This window comes from Protopterus annectens, chromosome 15.part0 (genome assembly GCF_019279795.1).
Source record: "Protopterus annectens isolate FY-2018-M chromosome 15.part0, PAN1.0, whole genome shotgun sequence".
Classification (NCBI taxonomy): domain Eukaryota; kingdom Metazoa; phylum Chordata; order Ceratodontiformes; family Protopteridae; genus Protopterus; species Protopterus annectens.
Genome location: NC_056749.1, coordinates 653,749,982 through 653,770,769, shown reverse-complemented (window position 1 = coordinate 653,770,769; position 20,788 = coordinate 653,749,982). Strand labels below are relative to the sequence as shown.

Here is a 20,788-nt window from a genome sequence, read left to right as displayed (position 1 = left end):
AAAGAGTCTTTCCCCACCACAGAGGACTGTCTGTCTGATGCACAGTTGTTCCTTAACCTTAAAAAAACAAAAAACAAAACTGATTCTATTTATCCCAATGCATTCAACTGGCAAAAATTAATGTCATCATCACCTCTAGCGATCTAGAAGCTTAGTTTGACTTGTTTGTTGTAGGAATCACTGTTAATGAAAGGTTAAAATTTGATCATCACATAAAACGGGTGGTAAAAAAACACTCCCCAAAAGATAGGTGCTCTCTATACAGTCAAACAATACTTCACAGATAATGCCAGAAAAAGTATTGCTCAATCCCTTTTCATTCCTACACTGCTTTATGTTGCTGCCATCTTGACTAACCTATTATCCGCTCAACCCTTTATCTTAGAACCGTGCTATAATAAGGTGGCAAAATTTGCCACCAGTCATTATAGGACACCTCATTGTCTGTCCTTAAAACTTAAGTGGATAGAGCTAAGAAATTACCTTACTTTCCCAACTAGTCATTTCCCCTGCATTCATCTGTTATACAAACAAATGTCCTAGTTTGAAAAAAATATTCTGCAACTTTATAACCAAAGTAGACAGCGGAGATCTACATACAATGTCACAAAGCGGACAACTCGGCTGATGACTCTTTGTACTCCTTTTTCCTCACCAGAATTGGAAAAAAAACTTCCTTCATTCTAAGTAAAACAACAAACGTCAACAATTTTAATGCTCAGGTAAGAGAATACCTAAAATATACCTAGCTCTAGACATGCAAAATTCCTGAAAGATAAATGTCCTGCCTGTTATGATCTTCTGTTCTTTCAAAACACTGTACCCTTCGTTATTTGTCCAGAATATCCTCCTTGTCTCCTCTACCTATTTTGTTCCAGTGCTTTTCTCCCCAGTTTCATAACTCATTGCATGATGCTGCTATTAATTTAATGATACTCTGTGTATTTGTTTATTACTTGCATACCTCTGTTTACTACGATCTTTACGTAATGTGACATTTTTCTGGAACTTTTCTCCCCAGGTCTCTGCTGAAAAGCTGTAGTTTTCTGCCCATTCGGGCTATCCCAGTAAACAAATTAAATAATAATAACAGATTGCTTGGTTATGCTCAATGCATTGAGTTGGAGCAAAGAAGTACCAGGGACAGTGTGATTAATAAGAACCAGCTGCATCTACATCTGGAAGAGCCATAGTTGAGAAAAAAGCTTCATCTTTTTTTCATAGCACATTCACGTGTCCTCTTTGACATGCAGGTGGCTTCGTTTGTAGAAGAGTGAGGAGATATGGAAGTTACTCTTTTACAAGGTATCATTGCATTTTTGTGCTTTTAGATGGTATAGAATGTGTCTTTCTTGCAGTGCGGTGCCTGTTATAAATTCTTCAGCCAATTATCTGTTTGCAGTAGGTTTCATTTTCTTTTTTGAGTACTAAACGTACTGTGAGTGGGAAGTTTGTATACAGAGTCATAAGTGGAAACTTTAGCAATGTGACTGGACATACAAATGAAATGTTGAGATGAAAAGGGATTAGAATACAAAAAAAAATGTGCCATGTTGAAATTTACTAGATAGAGAAGAGACGTAGAATTGCAACCGGATGTGCATGAATGTTCACACTGTGTTTTTAACAGTGCCTTGTAATCCTGTGGTATTTTAGACCCTGAATACATTTTGCATACTGCAGTACTGCTGTAAAACCTTTAAACCTGCAGGATACATTAATGAACAAGTGTCTGAAAGTTTGAGTTACTGTCTGAATGCTTTAAAGCTATTGAAACATCAGATAATTCAGCCTTTGAAATCGGGGGAAATATCTCTCTGAATATGTACAAACCATTGTGATAATGATATACTATTTAGCATCAAGATAGTTGCACTTGTGTTCTCCCTGGAATGAGTGAAGAACAAGAAAGTGGATGCATGGGCTCCTTTCTGACTTGATTTTATATCTGATTTCCTGGAAGATTAACACTTTTATAACCCCTGCCAGTGATCTGATTTTCCAAACCAGTGTTGGGTACTTACTGATAAGGCTGCATTTCCTGGAATGAGCCCTCCCTACAGTGGAGGGTACGAGGAATTCACTCAGTGTGGAGTGTAAAACAGATGCGCACCTAATATGCAGAATCTTGAGCTATAGGACCCTATTCAGTAGATATCGAAAGTGGAACCTCTGTCCAAATTTCACTTCTAGTTATGGCCAGGCTGTTCCACCCAAGTTCCTATATGTGGGAACACAGGCCGGATCTTCCTCTGGTAGTAATCCTACAGCATAGTTTCAGCTGACCTTTGCCTGGATGTGTGAAACTAATATCTGCTTATTCAGTTTCTTCTCTTCCCATTTGGATTGTCCAGCAGTTTGAATCCAGATCATGTGGGGATAGGGGCATAGTTCTGACCAAAGCCTATGTATGGAATTAGTAGCATGCAACTGCTTTTCTACAACATGCTGCTGGATTTTTGGCAAAGACGTTTTTCTTCAAAAGTGAAATGTTGCGATGGGGTTGACCACAGTGTGTTGTATTGTACAAGATGATAGAGATACTTTGGGAACAGTCAACCTTCCCTAGTTTATGTCCTTGCCAACGAGAATAGAGCCATCTTATCTAACTGGTAGTAGTGACTAATGTCCAGCTTGGTGCATCTGGAAAGTCAAACCAGCAAGAGTTCTGCCCACTTTATCACATCCAGATAGCATAACCAGACATTTCATGCATTTTGTAAGCTTAGGCTGTATACCAGTAGCTGATTTCCTGATAATGACCTAGCACTTGCTCTCTCATGAGTTGTTTCCTGTCTCTCTTGGACAGGCATGCTCCTGAAAAAAAAAAAAAAACTTGGATATTGTGGATACTCGGCAGTTTGGTTGTACCCTGAACTTGAGAGACTAGATTTGCTTGGCCCACTTGCAACATCAGAGACTGATCCCACCTAGTTCCTTCCAAGCCCATCTGCAAAAAGCTTAATGTCTTGATAAGAACTACTAAAAACCATCTGCCTTTAAGAAGGCTCTGTATGTATCCATAAATAGTGTTAAAAAGAACTGTGCAAGCTGCTTAAGGGAAAGTTTGGTAAGATTTTTAGGGCCCATGTGCACAGTCACCTTTAACTTTGCCACCTAAATAAATACCCCCCTTACCCAGAATATCCCAGATGCAGGTTGCAGCAGCCTTCACGGTAGCTTCCATTTCCCCATGGTGCAATCTTGAAGTTGCTACTAACCAAGAAAGACCTGGGTTACTCTTAAAGTGCTTCGTGACTAAAGGCTGTAAAGAATGTCCATATCACCCCTGTCTTGAAAGTGGTGCAGAAAGATTTAATAAATAACTGCTTACATATGTCTGATGTGATCCTACATCAGAACTGCTTGAGAAGGCTGTGCAACAAGTCTGTCTTGTGCCTGAACACGAGGCAAGATTGCAGTGGTCTATCTATCAGTCTGTGTTCTCGGTGTTATGACCGGAGGCCAGTGTATAGGCATTCTTTTTAGAGACCTTATCAAGGTATGTGATACTAGCTTTGCTTCTTGATCATCTAGCCCTATTTGGATTGACGGCTCACATCACTCTGTTCAGTGGCTACCTGACAGAGATGTACTTTAAAGTTCATTGATGGTCTCCAAGGGCCCACTGTCTTGTATTTAATGTTCTATGCTCTTGGTGGGTCATCTAAGGCAGTGCTTTGCTATTTTTTTTTCTGTATAATTGCTTGTTTTTTTATAATCTAATTTTTTATGTAAACTGAAAAGGCCATGACCTTACTGGTACCACCAGCTTAACACTCTTCTAATATTAAAAATACATTTTTTCAGAAAAATCCATTTGGCAGCATCGAGGATAGTTGTATTGCACAGCCGCCCCGGCTCACCTCCCTTCCTTGCATCATTCGGGACATGCAAGGACCAGTCACTGCATTTGGACCCTTAAGGTGAAATGAACACCAAGTAAAGTGAGCTAGAGAGTTAGAACATTAGGACTGTATATTAAAGCAAATAGTTTAGTTTTGTGGGATACTGAATCAGTCTCTCTGTCTCTGTCTCTCTCTCTCTCTCTAACCATGTGTGTACAATTTTGTGGATCAAGGACTTCTGAATTGGGCACAATGCAGACTATATTTTTGTCAGGCTTTTTTTTTTTTTTTTTTTTTTTTTTTTTGGAAATGGTTTGTATTTTTGGTATGTATGGATTGGTTGCAAATACGCTTTTAGAGGGTTTTTGGAAAGTTTCTTATTACTTCTGAGAAAGCTATAGATGTCATTGCAAAACCCATTTTGTTAAGTGTTCATATGAAGATATGGGCACACGAGAAGTTTTCATTTTATTTTTATTTAGGGTTGGAAGAAACTTGAATTGGACAGTGTCTTTAATATCTGTTCTGAGTCTTGTGTGTGTTTGATATGTACCTATAAGTGCATCCTTTTTGTGATTTTGTTTTTTTTTTTAAGTGGTGGTACTGGAGGCAGTGTGCTCAAAACACTGCTAGTCTTGCAGTTTTTGCATAGTGTTTAATTTATTAACAGAAGTCCTGTAAGTCAGTGTTTTGACAGTGTTCCTACTTGCAACGTGGCACTTGAAGTTAATCACCATGATGCACGTTTTCTTTTTGTCCTTTATATGTTTGGACTGTTTAATAAAAACTTAGGGATGATGATAGACTACATCCATAAGTATTAATAAATGCCCCACTGCATTTGAGTGGTTGCCCACCCACCTGTCTTATGTCTTGTGTACTCAAATGAGACACTGAGGCTGGGTATGCGTTTAGGTCATTTATTTTATTTATATATATTTATATATATATATATATATATATGTGTGATATATATATATATATATATATATATATATATATATATATATATATATATATATATATATTACACACACACACATCAGGAGCTGTAACTTGTACGTATACTTCGTACCTCATATGCTTACTGACTGACTTGTTACTTCTAACGCACTCAATTGTGCATGTCCATTCAAGCTTACATGAATGGCACTGATGTCACATGTGCTCAGTAACAAATTACTATGAGGTGACTGACTTGTTACTTCTAACACACTCAATTGTGCATGTTCATTCAAGCTTACATGAATGGCACTGATGTCACCTGTGCTCAGTAACTTATATGCATGTACTGTTTGGCTACAGTGGCTGACTAGGTTCAGTATACACTCTCTGATCTACACCACCTAAAGTCCACGGATATATCCTTGTGCTTTTCTGTACACTGATAGGGGAATAAAGGCCAAGTGAATCATTCGTGGCTTGTCAGGAAAAAGTATTTATTCTTATGAAAGGTGTAAGAAACAATGGGCACAGATAACCTGAGTGAATGCACGGAATGTCCTGTTACAGTACTTGCAGGCACACTATGCCTTGATTCAAAAGGTAGAAAGAAATTTAAGTGAAACACTTGAAGCAGTTTGTTTTACAGCCCTGTAATTTTAAATTCCATATAAATAAATATTATTAATGCACGTTACTGTGGCACTGTATCTTGTTTGTATTTGCTTACCTGAGGCTTAGGAAGAGTTTCCACAATTGAATTTGACTTCATGACTTGTTGATCTCTTACATTTTGTGTCCGATTCCAGCAGGGTCTGCTTGTGTTCTTTACTAGAATGGCATGTGGGAGGTGTTAGAAGCAGAATATAGCAAATCCATCACCTGTGCTGTGAACTTAGTCTATAAGATAACAGTTAAAGACTTGCATCAGTACTAGTGGGAAGTCCTGATTAATAACAGTAAATGTTTGTAAAAGGAGTAACTGGCATGAGGGCTAGAAGAGTGTGGCAGGGATCCCAGCATCCTAATCTGGTGAATAACTTGGCAGAGATAGAATGACACATCTCTGTATTTTTTTCACCTTAGATTGGCAACACAATTGTATCTGCTTTCTGACTTGAAGTTCTATTATTATTTTAATAACTCAGTAAATTGTACATTTTTCAAAACATTTGCATGTCCTGATGAACCCAGGTTCCTCCTACTGGTCATGCTGCTTATTTGATTCTAATTGAGGACAAATTACTATGAGGTGTGAAGGATCTTCTGCATGATGATCATCTTATGATGATGATAAACTGGGGCAGGGGATGATTATTGGGCCACTGTTATAAAAATCTAGATCCAATGTGTCTTCTGTCAGTCCTCAACTGATGAGTTAGTGTAGATCCAACTCTGACCGCTTGTAGACTTTAGGCTTTTTCTCCCTGTAACCATAATTCCCTTCCACCAACTTGTTACCTTGAACACTTCAGATTTGGTCCTTGGCTCAGTGCTACTTTTTCTTGTTTTTGGACAGATAACTGCATACATTTTTTGTGTAGCCTCTTTGATAGTGTTCCCTTTCCTGTCAAGCTTTATCCTGCCTCACTATGTTGCTATTTCTACTCTTTGGAGGTCTTTTACCTGTAACCTAAATTTTCTGACGTTTAGGATATGACTCCACTTTTTGAGCCCATCAGGATACGATCACCAACTCCTTCCTTCATGGAATCTAGGTCCTTGCAAAAGCTGGTCAGTCCTCTGCTCCAGTCTCTCCTTCTGCAAGAGAGGTCCATTCATTGGGCTTCTATGCTAGCTGCATCCCTAAGTCAGTGTGGTCATCAAGGAACCTGCCCGAGGCTGACATGGACAGGATGAGGGCATTTTTGAGGACCACAGATTCAGTTATGGGTTCTCCCGTGCTGCCACTGGGGGAGCCAGGAGCTATCCCTTCCACTCCTCTTGGTTTCTCCACTACCTGTCTGCCGTCAGATTTGGTGTCATTGGGATCTGATCATTCTCCAGGAATTACCTGTGTCAGAGCTGAAAATGTGGGTATTTTCAATTCTGACAATATCTTTTATTCTGTTGACTTGAACCATGTTGCAGCTCAATGAGTCTTTGGGCCAAGAGTTCTGCAGCTGTGTCGGGGGGGGGGGGGTCTAGATTGACTCAGAAGCTCTCAGATCCTTCCCTTCCTCATGGAGCTTTGACCTTCGACAGCTCAGCTCTGTTGTTTGCTTTGGGGCTGAGCTTGATTTGGTCTTGTAAAGTGCATTTGTTGGTAGTCTTCGTATCCCACAGAGACAGCTTTGGGACCAGTTTCGACTTCAGCCTTCGAGACCTTTGAAAGAGTATGGTTTTAAATTTAGAGATAATGTTTCCCAAGTTGAGGAGGACAGAAGACAGCACAAATCTTAAGTTATGGTAAGTACATAGCTGTAGTCAAGCTACTTGAATTTAAAGCTGTGGTAAGTACATAGCTGTAGTCAAGCTACCTAAATTTAAAGTTAAAGTTACAGAATTAAAGAAATTCCGTATGGCTCTTACATTTTCTTCACTGAAAATGCATTGGAATGTTTATACTGTACATTGTCTACTGTTGGTGTTCTAGTCAATAAGATACTTAAGTTGTCATGTTTTCTTTTAAAGTATTATCTAGGGGATTGTGTGTGGTGGGCTGAAACATATTTTTGCATGTCACTGCTGTGAAGAATCTAGCAAAAAAAAAAAAAAAAAGGCATTTTGGTAGTGGAAAGTTATGAATCAAAATGTTCCCGGCAAAAACTGAGAATTAGAAAAGGAAATTTTGTGAAGTTCGGTTCCATCCCTTGAAGGTATCAAAACTTAGAATCAGTATTGCAAGAACATGAATTTTAGTGTAGGAACTGTAGGATCTCAGAATTCTGATTTGCAATTTCCACGTTGCCAGTGTTAGGGTTATTGCAATATGTGCAAATTTTTCATATGACTTTTTTTTTTTTTTTTTTTTAACACTGCTAACTTTAATTTCTTCATACCCAGTTTATCCTGTTTAGGTTCATGGGGTTTGGCAGAGTCTGCCATGGAATGTAATGGGCATAAGGCAGAGAAAAAAGTTCTGGATGGGATGCCAGTCGCAGTGCTCACATTCCCATGGATATAAATGTGAGTCTTGAGCATGTCCGAATGTTCTATGTTGTGTACACATTTAGAGCATCATTGCTGTCACTTATTTATATTATAGTTCAGTTAAATGGTGATGATAAATTTCCTACCCTGAGGCTTCAAAACTTTTCTTTTCATTCCTATATAAAGTTCAGAAACATCGTGTTTAGCAGTAGGTGTACAAGCACTATATAACTGTACTTCCTCATCACTTTTACCTTCTCTTATTCCCCTCTTAACCCATACTTAATCAATTTTGATCACATTCCTTTCTAGTCCTCAGGCTGAGCCTTGCTTTGTATACAAATGTATGCATTGTACATAGCCATAGTGATTTTGAAGATGTTTATTAGATTATGTTGGTAATGTCTTGATCTTCGCCACAAGGCCATGAAACTTTTTACTCCATGCTTGTCCTCCGACCTTTAAATACTACATTGTTGTCTATTGCAACTAGCAGCAGTGCTTTTGAAGATATTTATTCAACTACTACAGTCTGCTCTACATAAAAATGTTTGTTTTTTCCTTACTATTTCTGTAAAGAATGGCTAAGATGATCTTAACTCTTGTAACACTGGGATGAGCCAGGAAAGGGTCCATTTGGATCAGTGTTGTACTCAGGTTAACAAACAAGTGGTGAGTGCGTGTGTTTGTGTGTATTTCTTCTTATTATTTTTTAATGTAATATGCTTATTTTGTTGTCATTTTGTAGACTGTCAGCTTTTGTTTAAATGCTTATTGCGGTGAACTTTTTCCCCCAGCAAGCATCTCTGAATGTAGACATTTGTTGAGCAAACAAAATGAATGCCAGTAAATAGGTAGCAGAGAATGGCATGCATCTTTCTCTGGCATGCCAGTTTGTACTGTTTATGCAGCAGAGCACTTTCTGTACGTGACCATTTTGGGAAACTTAGCTAGGATGTCAGGCAGTTTGAAAACAGGAAATGATTTGCTGGCAATGAGTGATGCTAATTACAGAGCATGAAAGAACCCTGAAGTATCCTGCAGTCTGATTTACAGTTGCAAGCCAGCAGTGGATAACAAGACAGCATGTGTCAGAGCAGCATTAGTGGTGGTTTTCTAGTCTTTTTATTGCCATTGTTAACTGTTCTATCCTGACACGTTTGCAGTAAACGTAATCAGTCTTAGCTGTAAGAAAGTTGCATCTTAGATATGAAGAGTGGTAGGTTGATTTACACTGAATAACTCTGGCCTTGCAGTGGCATCATACAAGTTCATACTTAAGTATGTGAGAGCACTTACACATTGCAGATTTTACTGTTGTGACTAGCTGTTGTATCCATGTTGTGCCATTAGTAGTTACTTGTCATGGAACCTGTGCCCTGTGACATACTTGAAAGTGCAGTAAACCTGAACTCAATCACACACAACTCTCAAGCAACTAGAAAATAAAAAAACGAAGTAATACAGTACAATTTTCATGGGTTGCACTTTGTGTCACCCCCCCCCCCCCCCCATGCAGAAACATACCTTATGTTTTTAGTTTTTTAGAAAGCAAGATGGGAATACATTCCCTTTCTCCCCAACCTAAGAACAAGTCAAACCATACAAATAGTATAGGGTAGGTTCATAGGTTCATAGGTTCATACTAGGCTATCTGCCCTAGGGCATTTATAAGCCTAGCCCAGAGTTTTGTGGCTTTCGCCACCCCTTTAGTTTGAAGGATACTATGCCCATTATTTTGCTGTGCCCCTCTGTCAAGCAGTGACACTGAGGTTATCCCTGGGGTATACCTGCGATCTCCCATCCATTGGTCAAGATTTCCCTTGAACAGGGCCAGTGAGGTGCTCTGCCTCACATGAACCGGGATTTTGTTCCACAGCATAGGGAGTCTCTGGGTGATGAATCTGTCCCTCCAGCACGTCCTATTAATAGCCGTGTCGAGGTTTAAGTCTCTTGCCCTTGTAGTTCTGATGGATTTAGATTTTTTGAGGTGAAGCATGTTCATTAATTCCGGGTTGGACATGGCCTTGTATGTCAGGCACAGGTCACCTCTGAGCAGTCGATGGCGACTGAATAGAGCTGGAGTTCCTTCAGTCAGGCAGCATAAGACATATTTTTGAGACCCTTTATCCTTTTAGTGAGGAACTTTTGGGGCCTTTCCAATTGCTGCATGTGTCGGGTCAGATGCATTCCGAATGGGGCATTGTACTCAATCATTGGTCTGATGAGTGATGAGTACAGGGGAATGATGACCTCCCTTGATATAGATGTGAATCCCTTCATGATCAGGTGGGCAATGTAGAAGGTCTTCCTAACTACTTTGGCAACGTGAGTGTCAAACGAAAGGTTACTGTCAACCTGGGTCCCCAGATCCCTGATAACCTCTTCTGTGCTTAGTGGAGCCACCTATATGGTAACTAGGGGTAACCTTGTTTTTCCCGAAGGGTATGACTATGCATTTTTTGGCGTTTAACTTTAGGCCATGGCTCTGGCACCAGTTATCCGTCTCGGAGACCCTTGTGAAGGATGTCTGTGTCAGATGGGTTTTCAACTATGGTGCCCAGTTTGCAGTCATCTGCAAACTTTGTCAGCCATAATCCTCCTGTGTTTGCCTGTACTTCTGAAACGTAGATGCCGAACAAGAGTAGGCCCAGGACTGAGCCCTGTGGCACACCACTTGTGACAGGCTTGGAGTCTGACATGGCACCAGCAACTCTGACCTTGTGGGTTCTGTCACTTAGCCAGTTTGCAACCCATCTTGTGACGTATGGGTTTACGTTTAAGCTGGTGAGTTTTTCAATGATACCCGAGTGGGGTATTGTGTCGAAAGCCTTTGCCAGGTCAAGGTAGGCTGTGTGGACTGCCTTGCCCTCGTCAATGGCCTTGGTGACTGTTTCGAAAAAGTCAACCAAGTTTAAAAGGCATGATCTGCCCTTGACAAAGCCAAACTGGGTTGGATCCAACGTCTGCAAGTCCCCTATGTCTTTATTTATGAGTTCCATTATGATCCTCTCCATAGCTTTGCAGACCAGGCTTGTCAAGCTGCTGGGACGGTAGTTTCCGGGGTCGGTGGAGGCACCTCCTTTGTGAAGTGGGACCACCGGTGCCGTACGCCACTCCTTGGGTACGTATCCTGAGGTGAGACTAAGATTAAACAGTTGCCCTAACTGCGGGTTTAATTCCTCATTGAGTTCGTGGAGTACACAGCCAGGGACACCATCTGGTCCCATGGATGCTGTGTTTTTCGCCTTGGAGAGAGCAGTTCTCACCTGAGCATTTGAGATGTTTGGGGGACTACAGTCCTCTGGTATAGATATCTCTCCTTTTGGGGGGGGGGGGGAATTTGCACTGAACCTGTCAGCCAGTATGTTGGCAATGTCTGTAGATTCCGTGATTTTTACATCCTTTTGCACTAATTCTGAGCATATCTGGGAGTTTCCTCCCAGGTTTCTAACATAGCTAAAAAAGGCCTTATGATTGTCTTTTGAGTCCTTAGCGATTTTTCTCTCAAAATTTGCCTTGGATGCTTTTATGAGAGATCTCAGTTTTTTACTTATAATGATCAAGAGTGTCTTCCCTTTTACGGATTTTGCTCTATCTTGTAGTAGCTTTTTCCTTTTGTTGTAAAGCTTGTTTATGGCTGGGGTCCACCAGACTGGACGCTTGCCTTTGGTACAAAGAGTCTTTGTTTTGTTTGGGATTGCCTGATCCATGCAGTCCTGGAGGTGCTGGTAGAAGGCATTTGTAAGTGATTCAGCGGTTTGAGTAATGGTTTCCACTGGCTTGGGGGCCTTGAAAGAGACCACACCAGTCTTTAGGAGTGTGAAGTCTGCTTTTGAGAAGTTCTTCACTGTGGTCTTTTTTATCTGGGGTGGGGGTGGGATGTGGACTTCCAGTGAGATTAGTTTATGATCTGATCTCACCAATGATGGGTATACCTCTGGTGTTGAACATTGTGACCCCATGTTTGTGATGATGAGATCCAGTATGTTTTCTCCTCTTGTGGGGATGGTGACCAGTTGTTCCATGGCATTTGAGTTTATGAACTCTAGGAACCTTTGGGCTAGAGTGTTGGGGCTTGAGTAGTGATCCCAGTCTATATTTGGATAGTTGAAATCACCCAGTATGATGGTGTTTGGAGATATATTTATCCCCTCCAGTGTTTTCAGGAAAGCTGTGTGAGGTTCCTGAGTTTGAGAGGGTGGCCTGTAACCGGCTACAAACTGCAGAGCAGTCTTGCCTACGGTTAATTGCACCTGGATGGTTTCCGATGCATCGTGCGTTGCCACCCACCTTGAGGTGAGGGTGTCCTTGATGAATATGGACACCCCTCTCCTTTCTTGGTGTTGTCCAGATTTTGGGCCTGGAACGCATGATATGAGGTAAAACCTGATGGTGCCGGGGTGCTCTCAGGAGCCTTGAACCAGGTTTCAGTCACAGCACAGACATCGATGTTCTCCATACTGAGAAGGGCTTCGAGTGGGTGCATCTTGAGGTTGAGACTTCTGGCATTGAACAGCATTACCCTTAGTTTTTTTCCTTTTTTGTGTTCTAGGGTGGTAGGTTTAGAATTTGAGCCCTGCCTAAAAAAGGCACAATGGGGGTGGCAAGAGCCTTTGCCAAAATCCGGAAGCCCAGGGGTGACAGGTGCAAGCCGTCCCTTACGAAGCAGCGTGGCTTGTCCAGCATGTCATCCCAGGCAGACAGACATTGGATCCCCTTTGAATGACACCATAGTTTAAGCCAATTATTAAAGCTGATCATCTTGTCTTCGTATTGTGGCATCATTCTTGGTGAAGGTAGGATACTGCTCAAGGTCAGGGTCATACCTGCCTGGGCTACATAATCAGAGAGCTCCTCTATGTCTCTTTTCATGTAGTCCAGGGAGGTACGTCTCAGGTCATTCACACCAGCATGGACAATGACTGAGTCATACTTGTACCTGCAGTTGAGTGACCTGAGTGCTTGCATTATGTGGCGGATTCTAGCGCCAGATAGGCAGCTTACTGTGACCTTCTCCTTACTCAATCTGGTGAGCGGGATGTCGGTGTGTCTGACTATGGAGTCACCAATGACGAGTGTGTCTGGCATTGTGTTTGGCCTTAAGGGCTGTGACTGTTTGGCACACTGACTCTGTGGTCTATGTGTTGCATGTGCTGTGCCATGTGGAGGCAGTTGTTTGGGTGTCTGCTTTGGTGGCCTCTGCTGTTTTGGTAGGTTTTTGATCAGAGCCTCCGAGTATGTCTTTGTGTGTTTGTGTATGATTTGAAGTTGTGATAGTGCTATGTGGGACTGGGTTTGTGGTGTGTGTGGTTACCTTCTCCTCCTGTCTGGTCTTGCCAGTCCTATGTTGAGAGAGCTCAGCCTCCAGTTTGGCTATATATTTGCATCTCTTGCATGTATTTGTGTTTTGTGGGAGAAGGAGAGGGTTGTCAGTGTACATGAGGCAATTGTAACATTGCCTCAATATTCCCAGATTCACCAGCTGAGTAGGAGAGGACACTAGCAACTGATCCCTCGCCATGCTAGAAGGAATAGGCAAAAACTTTATGTAGATGAGTTTGAAAAAAGGACTTCGGGGGATGTGGTGTTTTTTGGCCGGTGGGGTACTATGTATAATAAAAGTGCTATATCAGAGTAAAAAGTACTTTAGGAACAAGTGCTAGGCTTTACAGATGGAGAATAGTCTACTTAGGAATCAAGTAGAGCTGAACTTTTTAGTTAGAGAATAGGCTGGTTAGATAGGCAGTACAGTTCAAGAAGAGCTGTTCTAAGGGAAAAAATGAAGAGTGAACTTTAGGTAGCCCGAATAGTTTAACCTTGATTAACCGCCGCTGCTCTTGTGCGCTCCTGTGGCAACTCTGCGCTAAATCGTGCTAAAGCGCTCTAAAGCGTGCTTTATAGCAGGGGGCTGGAAAAGGCAGGAAATGACCCAAAATGGCCAATGAACTACAAGTTACTGACTTAAACCACTCCTCTGAGGACAAACGGGCAGATCAGTACTCCCCACTCTCACTGGTGAGTAAAGAAACTTCCCCCTGACCAAACAAGGAAAATGGAGAAGTACAGGAACCAAGACAAAGCCCAGGGATCAGCAAAATCTTATCACTGGAACACTAGCTAGGAAAGTATGGAAAACGAGGATATATATTTTTTTTTTTTTTCAAGTTTTTTTACACAGGCAGAAAACACAATAAATGCTGTACTTTTCGACTAATTGCTATCAAAAGCTAGTACACTTGAGTGTATTAGCCTGTAGTTTAACTTTTAAGTAAAACTTAAACTAGCAAGTTCAGTAAACCGTTTGAGCTTGTAAAACGGTACGGTATAAGTCAGGCCTATTTTTAATAGTAAAACTCAAGCATCCAGAAACTGCAGATGTTATGTAGTCCTATCTCACCGTAATTCTTGCTGGATGGGTTCAAGCCGATATTCGGCTCTGACTCTGCTGCTACTAAAGCTTGAGAGCTTTTACTGGCTCGAGGCTAGCCCCTATCCCATGGTGCCTCACGGCAATTCCCCAGATCTTGTTTGCCGCGAAAGCTTAGAAGTTGTATCTTACTGGCTCGTTGGCTAAGTAAAATTATTTTTTACTGTATTTAGTCCTTTTCTACCCTTTTTCTATCTGATATATATATATATATATATATATATATATATATATATATATATATATATATATATATAGTGTGACTGTTTTTGAAAGTTTTTCCCTTATTCCCACCCTTAGGACTTAGTGCCTGTTTAAGTTACAGGGCCTTTCCTCACTGTGTGTGTGTGACTGTTATAAAAAAAAATCTTCTCTTCTCACCTTTATTGTTGATACTTTTACTGTTATTATCCTTTTGTCTTAGTGTGTAAGAATGTCTAAAGATAAGGATCACAAGGATCATCGCCCTTCTGGGTTCAAAAAATGTGATAGGTGTGCGCAGAAAATGTCTCTTCCTGACAGCCACACCAGTTCTGCATATTGTCTTGGCGAAGCCCATTTACAGGAACCCTGCACCTTCTGTCACGCTTTTAGCACAAGAGTTTTGAATGAAAGGAAGAGAAAGCTCATTGACAGGGATCTCATGACCAGTTCCTTCCAGGAACAGCTGGAACTTGGTCAGGCAGCTCCAGAATCCTCAAAAAGGAAATAACTGGCCCTGGCTGTGGAGCCGACAAAAAAGACTAAAGCGTCGGAACCAAGAAGTTCCAGTTCTGACTTGGCTTCATCTTAGGTGCCGTCGATTGCACCAGTTCCAAGACGGTACCAAAAATTTTGTCAGGCATCGAGACTGCATCTCCTACATTTTGATCTCCTATTGTGGAGAGAAGGAGGTCTCCTTCTGTCTCCACCAAATCCTCCAGGACCCTATCAGATGAGGACATCAAAAGGGTGGTAAAGAGGTTGCTTTCGGATCCAGCTCTGGCTAGAAAATTGGACCCTCCAGACCCAAAGGTCTCGGAGCTGACCCCTTTACCGATCATTGTTCCTCCTCCTCCGACTGCTTCGTTCATGGAGCCTATTACGTCAGGTTCCTCTGTCTTTGACCCTTCAGCTTCGGGGATTCAACCTGTTTCCTCATAGCCAATTACTCTATCCTCGATAGCTCAGTCTGGAGCTGACGGTTCTGGGAGCAGACGCTCTCGTGTTGACACCGAGGGGACAGTCACCCTGGGTTCTTGTCAGAACCCTACCCTCCCTCTCTGAGCCTAGACTCAGCTCTGCTCCCACTTCTGTTTCGGAGCCATTCCCACTTGCTAGGAGTCGACCATCCGACCCCTCAGATCGGTGGTCTTCCTTTGGAACCTGTGTCCCACTAGCAGCAGGCAGCAACCTCTTCCCCCCCACCCCCCCCCCACAGCGTAGGGCACCAGAGGCCCAAGTAGCCCCCATTGAAGGTGCCCTCTCTTCCGAGACCTCCCCAGGTTATCCCACTGGAGAGCTCCCTCAGAAGAGGCTATGCAAGAGGAAACATGTCGACTCCCCTGAGTCCGTCATGTCAGACACTAATTTAGAGGAATCAGAAGGGTCCCCTAGATCCCCCTCTGAGGATGTCTCCTTTTCTGACATCCTGGAAGTCCATAGACAGAGGGGTGATTGGAAGACCTCTAACCCTACAGAGGGGTGATTGGGAAGACCTCTAACTCTACTGAGGATGAATCGGTGCATCTTGAGGCTTTTGGATCATGACCTTCCAACTCCTGTGTAACACCACCTTATGACCAACTTTTGGGGGTCATATCGTGGAAAGCATGGACCTCTCCAGATTCAGTGGAAGCCATCCTGAGGAGGTCAAACAAATTTATGACAAGTCTTTCCTTAGTAAGGGAGTCCCATTTGATGCTATGGTGGTAGCAGCGGCCACCAAGAAGAAATTATCTGAGACGTCTTGTAATATTCATCCTCCTAACAAGGAGTCCAGGACTATGGATAGGCACAGGAAGCATACTTTTTTCAGTGGCATTTACATTAAGATCACTGAATTACCGGACTCATTTTACTCCTCTTCAGAGGGATCTCCTGAAAGAGGAGATACCCTCCAGGGTTCAGTAGCTCCTGGTTCCATGGATTAAGGTTTCTACACAGCTTACTTTCATAGCTAACTCCTCCATGAGGCTGATCTCATATGTGGCAGATGGAGTGAGTAGGGCAGCCGCAGCAGGACTATATCCCTCAAGAAACATTTGTGGATGGGTCTTTGTAATTTTACGGAATCCTTCAAGTCTTCCTTCACTAATGTTCTCTTTGGTTCATCTCTTTTTGGACCCTCAAGTGAAAGAGACTTTGACTAGATGCAAGCAGGAAGGGAAAAGCTCATCTGCCGAAGGGAAAAGCTTATCTGCCGTAGGAGTCCATTTCTCTCTCCCATCCAGACCTTATCCCAAGGGTAATACAGGAGGAAAAATGTGGTTCCGCAAATCCCAAAAAGTTTTTCTCAGGCACAAGGTCAGCCCTCCCCCAGAAGCAGAGGGGGAGGATATAATGGAAGATGCCACCCTTGCGGCAGAGGAGGTCCACAACATCAAGGAGACAGAAGCTTTCTCTGATCGTCCATTTCATTGACCCTGAAGGGTTGCCCGACTGTCCATCTCTGGAGGCAGTCGGGGGTCTTGTATCGCTGTACCCAAGCACCTGGCTAACTATCACTCAAGATCGTTGGGTGCACACACTAATATCCAGAGGTTACCCGAATCCCTTTATTTCCGAACCCCCAACAAACTGGTCTATTCCAGATGTACCACCCATCCATCTAGACCACGTAACATCAGAGGTCATGTCGTTGCTGCAAAAAGGAGTCATCCAAGAAGTCCTTGCAGAGCAAGTAGGGTTAGGAACTTACTCTCGATGCTTTTTAGTTCCAAAAAAGACGGGGGCTCGAGATCATTTCTAGATCTCAGCAGGCTCAACAAGCATGTAGGAAAATCAAATTTCTGAATGGTCACTCTACAGTCTATATTTTCCTTTATTGGGAAAGACAACTGGATGTGCTCGATCGATCTCCAGGATGCATACTACCACATCAAAATGGGCAGGTGCTCCAGGAGACACTTACGGCTGGGAGCCAGTAATTGTCAGTTCAGAACGCTGCCCTTTGGCCTCACTACAGCCCCCAGAGTGTTTACCAAATGCATGGCAGTGGTAACGGCTCACCTGAGATGTCAAGAATTCCAGGTGATTCCGTACCTAGATGACTGGCTCCTCACTACTACCATCAAGCATCAACTCATAAGGACCAGGGACGAGACTGTATCCTTGTGCGCCAGTCTAGGCATCATTCTCAGCTTGCAAAAGTCAGTCTTATCTCCCTCACAAAAGATTGTATATCTAGGCTCAGAAATACACAACCACCATGTCAGTAAAGCTAACACAGGAAAGAGTGGAATCTCTACGCAGTCAGGTCAGATCCTTACTAAACAGAGTCCAGGCCAGAGTAGTCCTTCAAGTCCTAGGGACTATGGCTTCCGCCATCCTATTAGTTCCTCTTGCTCACGTACATATGAGGATTTTCCAATGGATGCTATTTGCACAATGGTCAATGCAAGACCTTCCATTGTCTCACCAGATATTAATAAATGCATGCAAAAAGGATCTGACATGGTGGTTACACACGAAACAACTTGTCCTAGGTCGTCCACTTGTTCCTCCCCAAGAGAATGCAGTTTTGACCACGGACGCTTCCTAGATAGGGTGGGGGGGGGCATTATCTGGGAATGACAGTCCAAGGTACTTGGCAGAACCACTTGCATATCAGTGTTCTGGAGAGGAGAGCGGTGCTATATGCGTTGCAAGCACTTCACAGCTCTCTTTGCACCGGGATGATTGCAATTCAGTCAGACAACATGTCTGTCATGTGGTACATAAACAAGCAGGGGGGAACCAAGTCTTACCTGCTTTGCCGAGAGGCCTTAATAGTTTGGAAATGGGCAATGGATACTCAATGCTTCCTGATAGCAACGCATATCCCGGGGAAATCCAACGTAATAGCGGACAAACTCAGCCGAGCAATTCTGATACCTCACGAGTGGTCCACACAAAACGAAAACTTCTGCAATAAACTTGCAGCTACTAAATAAACACAACACACAGTGGTGGATATATCACCCTCAGGTTTACTCCTCCTGGTACCTCTGCTATTCGCCTTCATGAGGTATTATACATCCAAAAAAGTCACAGTTTTTAATTCAAATACATCATAAGCCCATCCCATTAATTAAACAATTAAACCTTAAACACATACAACACCTAGTGAAATACAAATCCAGCATAATATATAAAACATAATTGAATAAGTTGGTTATAAAAACAAAATTCATTGTTTGTCTTTTCGGCTTTTCCCGGTCAGGGGTCACCACAGTGGAACTCCGGTCCGCTAATGATTGGCAGCCAATTTTTATGGTGCTCAGTTGCCAGCCTGACGCCCAGCCTTGTGTGAAGGCACATCCATTCATGCATGTCTTTCGGAGGCCACTCAACTGCGGGGAGGACATGCAGACTCTACACAGAAGGCAACCCAGCCGAGAATCGAACAGGGAACCTCTTGCTGCGAGGCAACAACGGTACCGCTGTACCACTGCGGCTTATAAAAAACATTAAATACGTATCTACTAATAAATATATATGTTAATCTATTAATTTCCACTTAGACGAAGAAAATTAATTAAATTGCATTGATACCTCTTGATTCAACCCCCCCGGATATAGAGTTATAAAATTAAAAATGATGGTGGTTTCGAAAAAATTTAACCAGGTTTGGACATTATTCCCAAATCCTGTGATATCAGCTAGAACACTAAAAAACAATGAACCACGGTCTCCCTCATGCACGGTCATAAAATCCTGAGCTACTGGACTTTCTCTTTTCCTGTTCCTAATATCTGACACATGCTCCAAAATTCGAATCCTAACTTTTCGCTTTGTCTGCCCTATGTACCATCTGGTATTGGTACAACCACAACCCAATATGTAAATGACACCACAAGTCTTGCAATTAAATCTACCCCTAGTTTGATATTTCCTACCATTGATAACTGTGTTAGATAGATTCCTAATCCTAGAACATAGTTTGCAGCTGCCACAGGGGAAGGCCCCATACCTCTGGTTTGAATCACATAACTTAATAGATTTGTTTAATAATTCTCTCAAATTATAAAACCTTTTGTAAGAGAAAGTAACCTTCTTTGGGAAAACTTTTCCCAAGGCCTCATCTGAACTTATCATAGGCCACAGTTGTTTAACCACCTTAACTACCTTCTCAGAAAAGGCACTATATTTCATGACATAAAATGTCATCCCCTTTCACTTTGGACTTGATATAAAAATAAAAGGTATGGCCTCTCATCTCCCTAATCCTACCACTACCCATTACTTTGTTTTTGGCAGCTGCAACTACTTCAGCAGAATAGCCCCTATTTAATAACCTACTTTCAACTAATTCCAATTCTCCTTGTTTTTGTTCAAACTGGGATGTGTTGGACCAAATACGTTTAAATTCCCCTAAGGGTAGCACATCTATCAAATGTCTAAGATGCATACACGACACAAACAGAAAATTATTAATAGCTGTTGGTTTTCTATATGGCTTGAACTGAATCTTATCTTCAACAAAAAAAAAGTCAGATCCAAAAAATTCATAACGTCTCTGTTCATTACATATTCAAACTTTAATCCACAAGTGTTATGATTTAACCCTTCAAAATAACTTTCAAAGTCTTTCATGGGCCCCTGTGTCCCATATATATATATATATATATATATATATATATATATATATATATATATATATATATATATATATATTGCATATGCGGGGGCATATGCTGCCCCCATTGCCGTACCCTTTTTCTGTATAAAAAAAAAAAAAATAATTTATGTTTTAAACAAAATTCCAACAGCTCAATTATATAAAATGACCGTGGTCCTTCACCTAATTTCCTATAAACTGCTTCCAAACCCTTAGTTGTAGTAATGTTGGTATATAAAGAAACCACATCCATACTGACCTAAAAATAATTAACGTCCTTCATCATATTGCATAAATGCTGGCCATTCTTGATACAAGAAGAAATTTTTAACATATAAGGTTTAAGCAAAAAATCCAGAAAAGTTGCAACATTTATACATAAAAGAATTCCTACCTGACACTATTGGACTACCGGGGGGTTCAAACCTATCCTTATGTATCTTGGGTATGGCAAACAATATTGGATTAACAGGATTTACTATGAATAATTTTTTTAACATCTTGACTATTCAAAAAAACAAGTCTTTCTCCTTTCTCCAATAACTCCAACAACATCTTATTAAATTTTTGTAATGGATTGAAGGTTAAACAAGTATAATCTTCAGTTATTTCTAACATTTTCATAGCCATTCAATTATACTGCTGCCTGTTCATGACTACCCAATTGCCCCGTTT

At 41.7% G+C, this 20,788-nt stretch overlaps 1 protein-coding gene across 2 annotated transcripts in view; it reads left to right on the top strand.

The window, feature by feature from the left end:
- The window catches only part of LOC122789986 (serine/threonine-protein kinase 26-like), an 809,573-nt gene that overhangs the window by 87,195 nt on the left and 701,590 nt on the right, over positions 1–20,788 (top strand). The window contains exon 1 of one of the 2 annotated variants that reach the window (XM_044057497.1): positions 7,893–7,919. The exons of the other annotated variant lie outside the window; for it this stretch is intronic. Within the exon in view, the coding sequence (XP_043913432.1) occupies positions 7,908–7,919 (12 nt within the window). The 5' untranslated portion in view covers positions 7,893–7,907. Of the gene's footprint in view, positions 1–7,892; positions 7,920–20,788 lie in introns of those variants that run through there. 2 annotated transcript variants of the gene reach the window in all.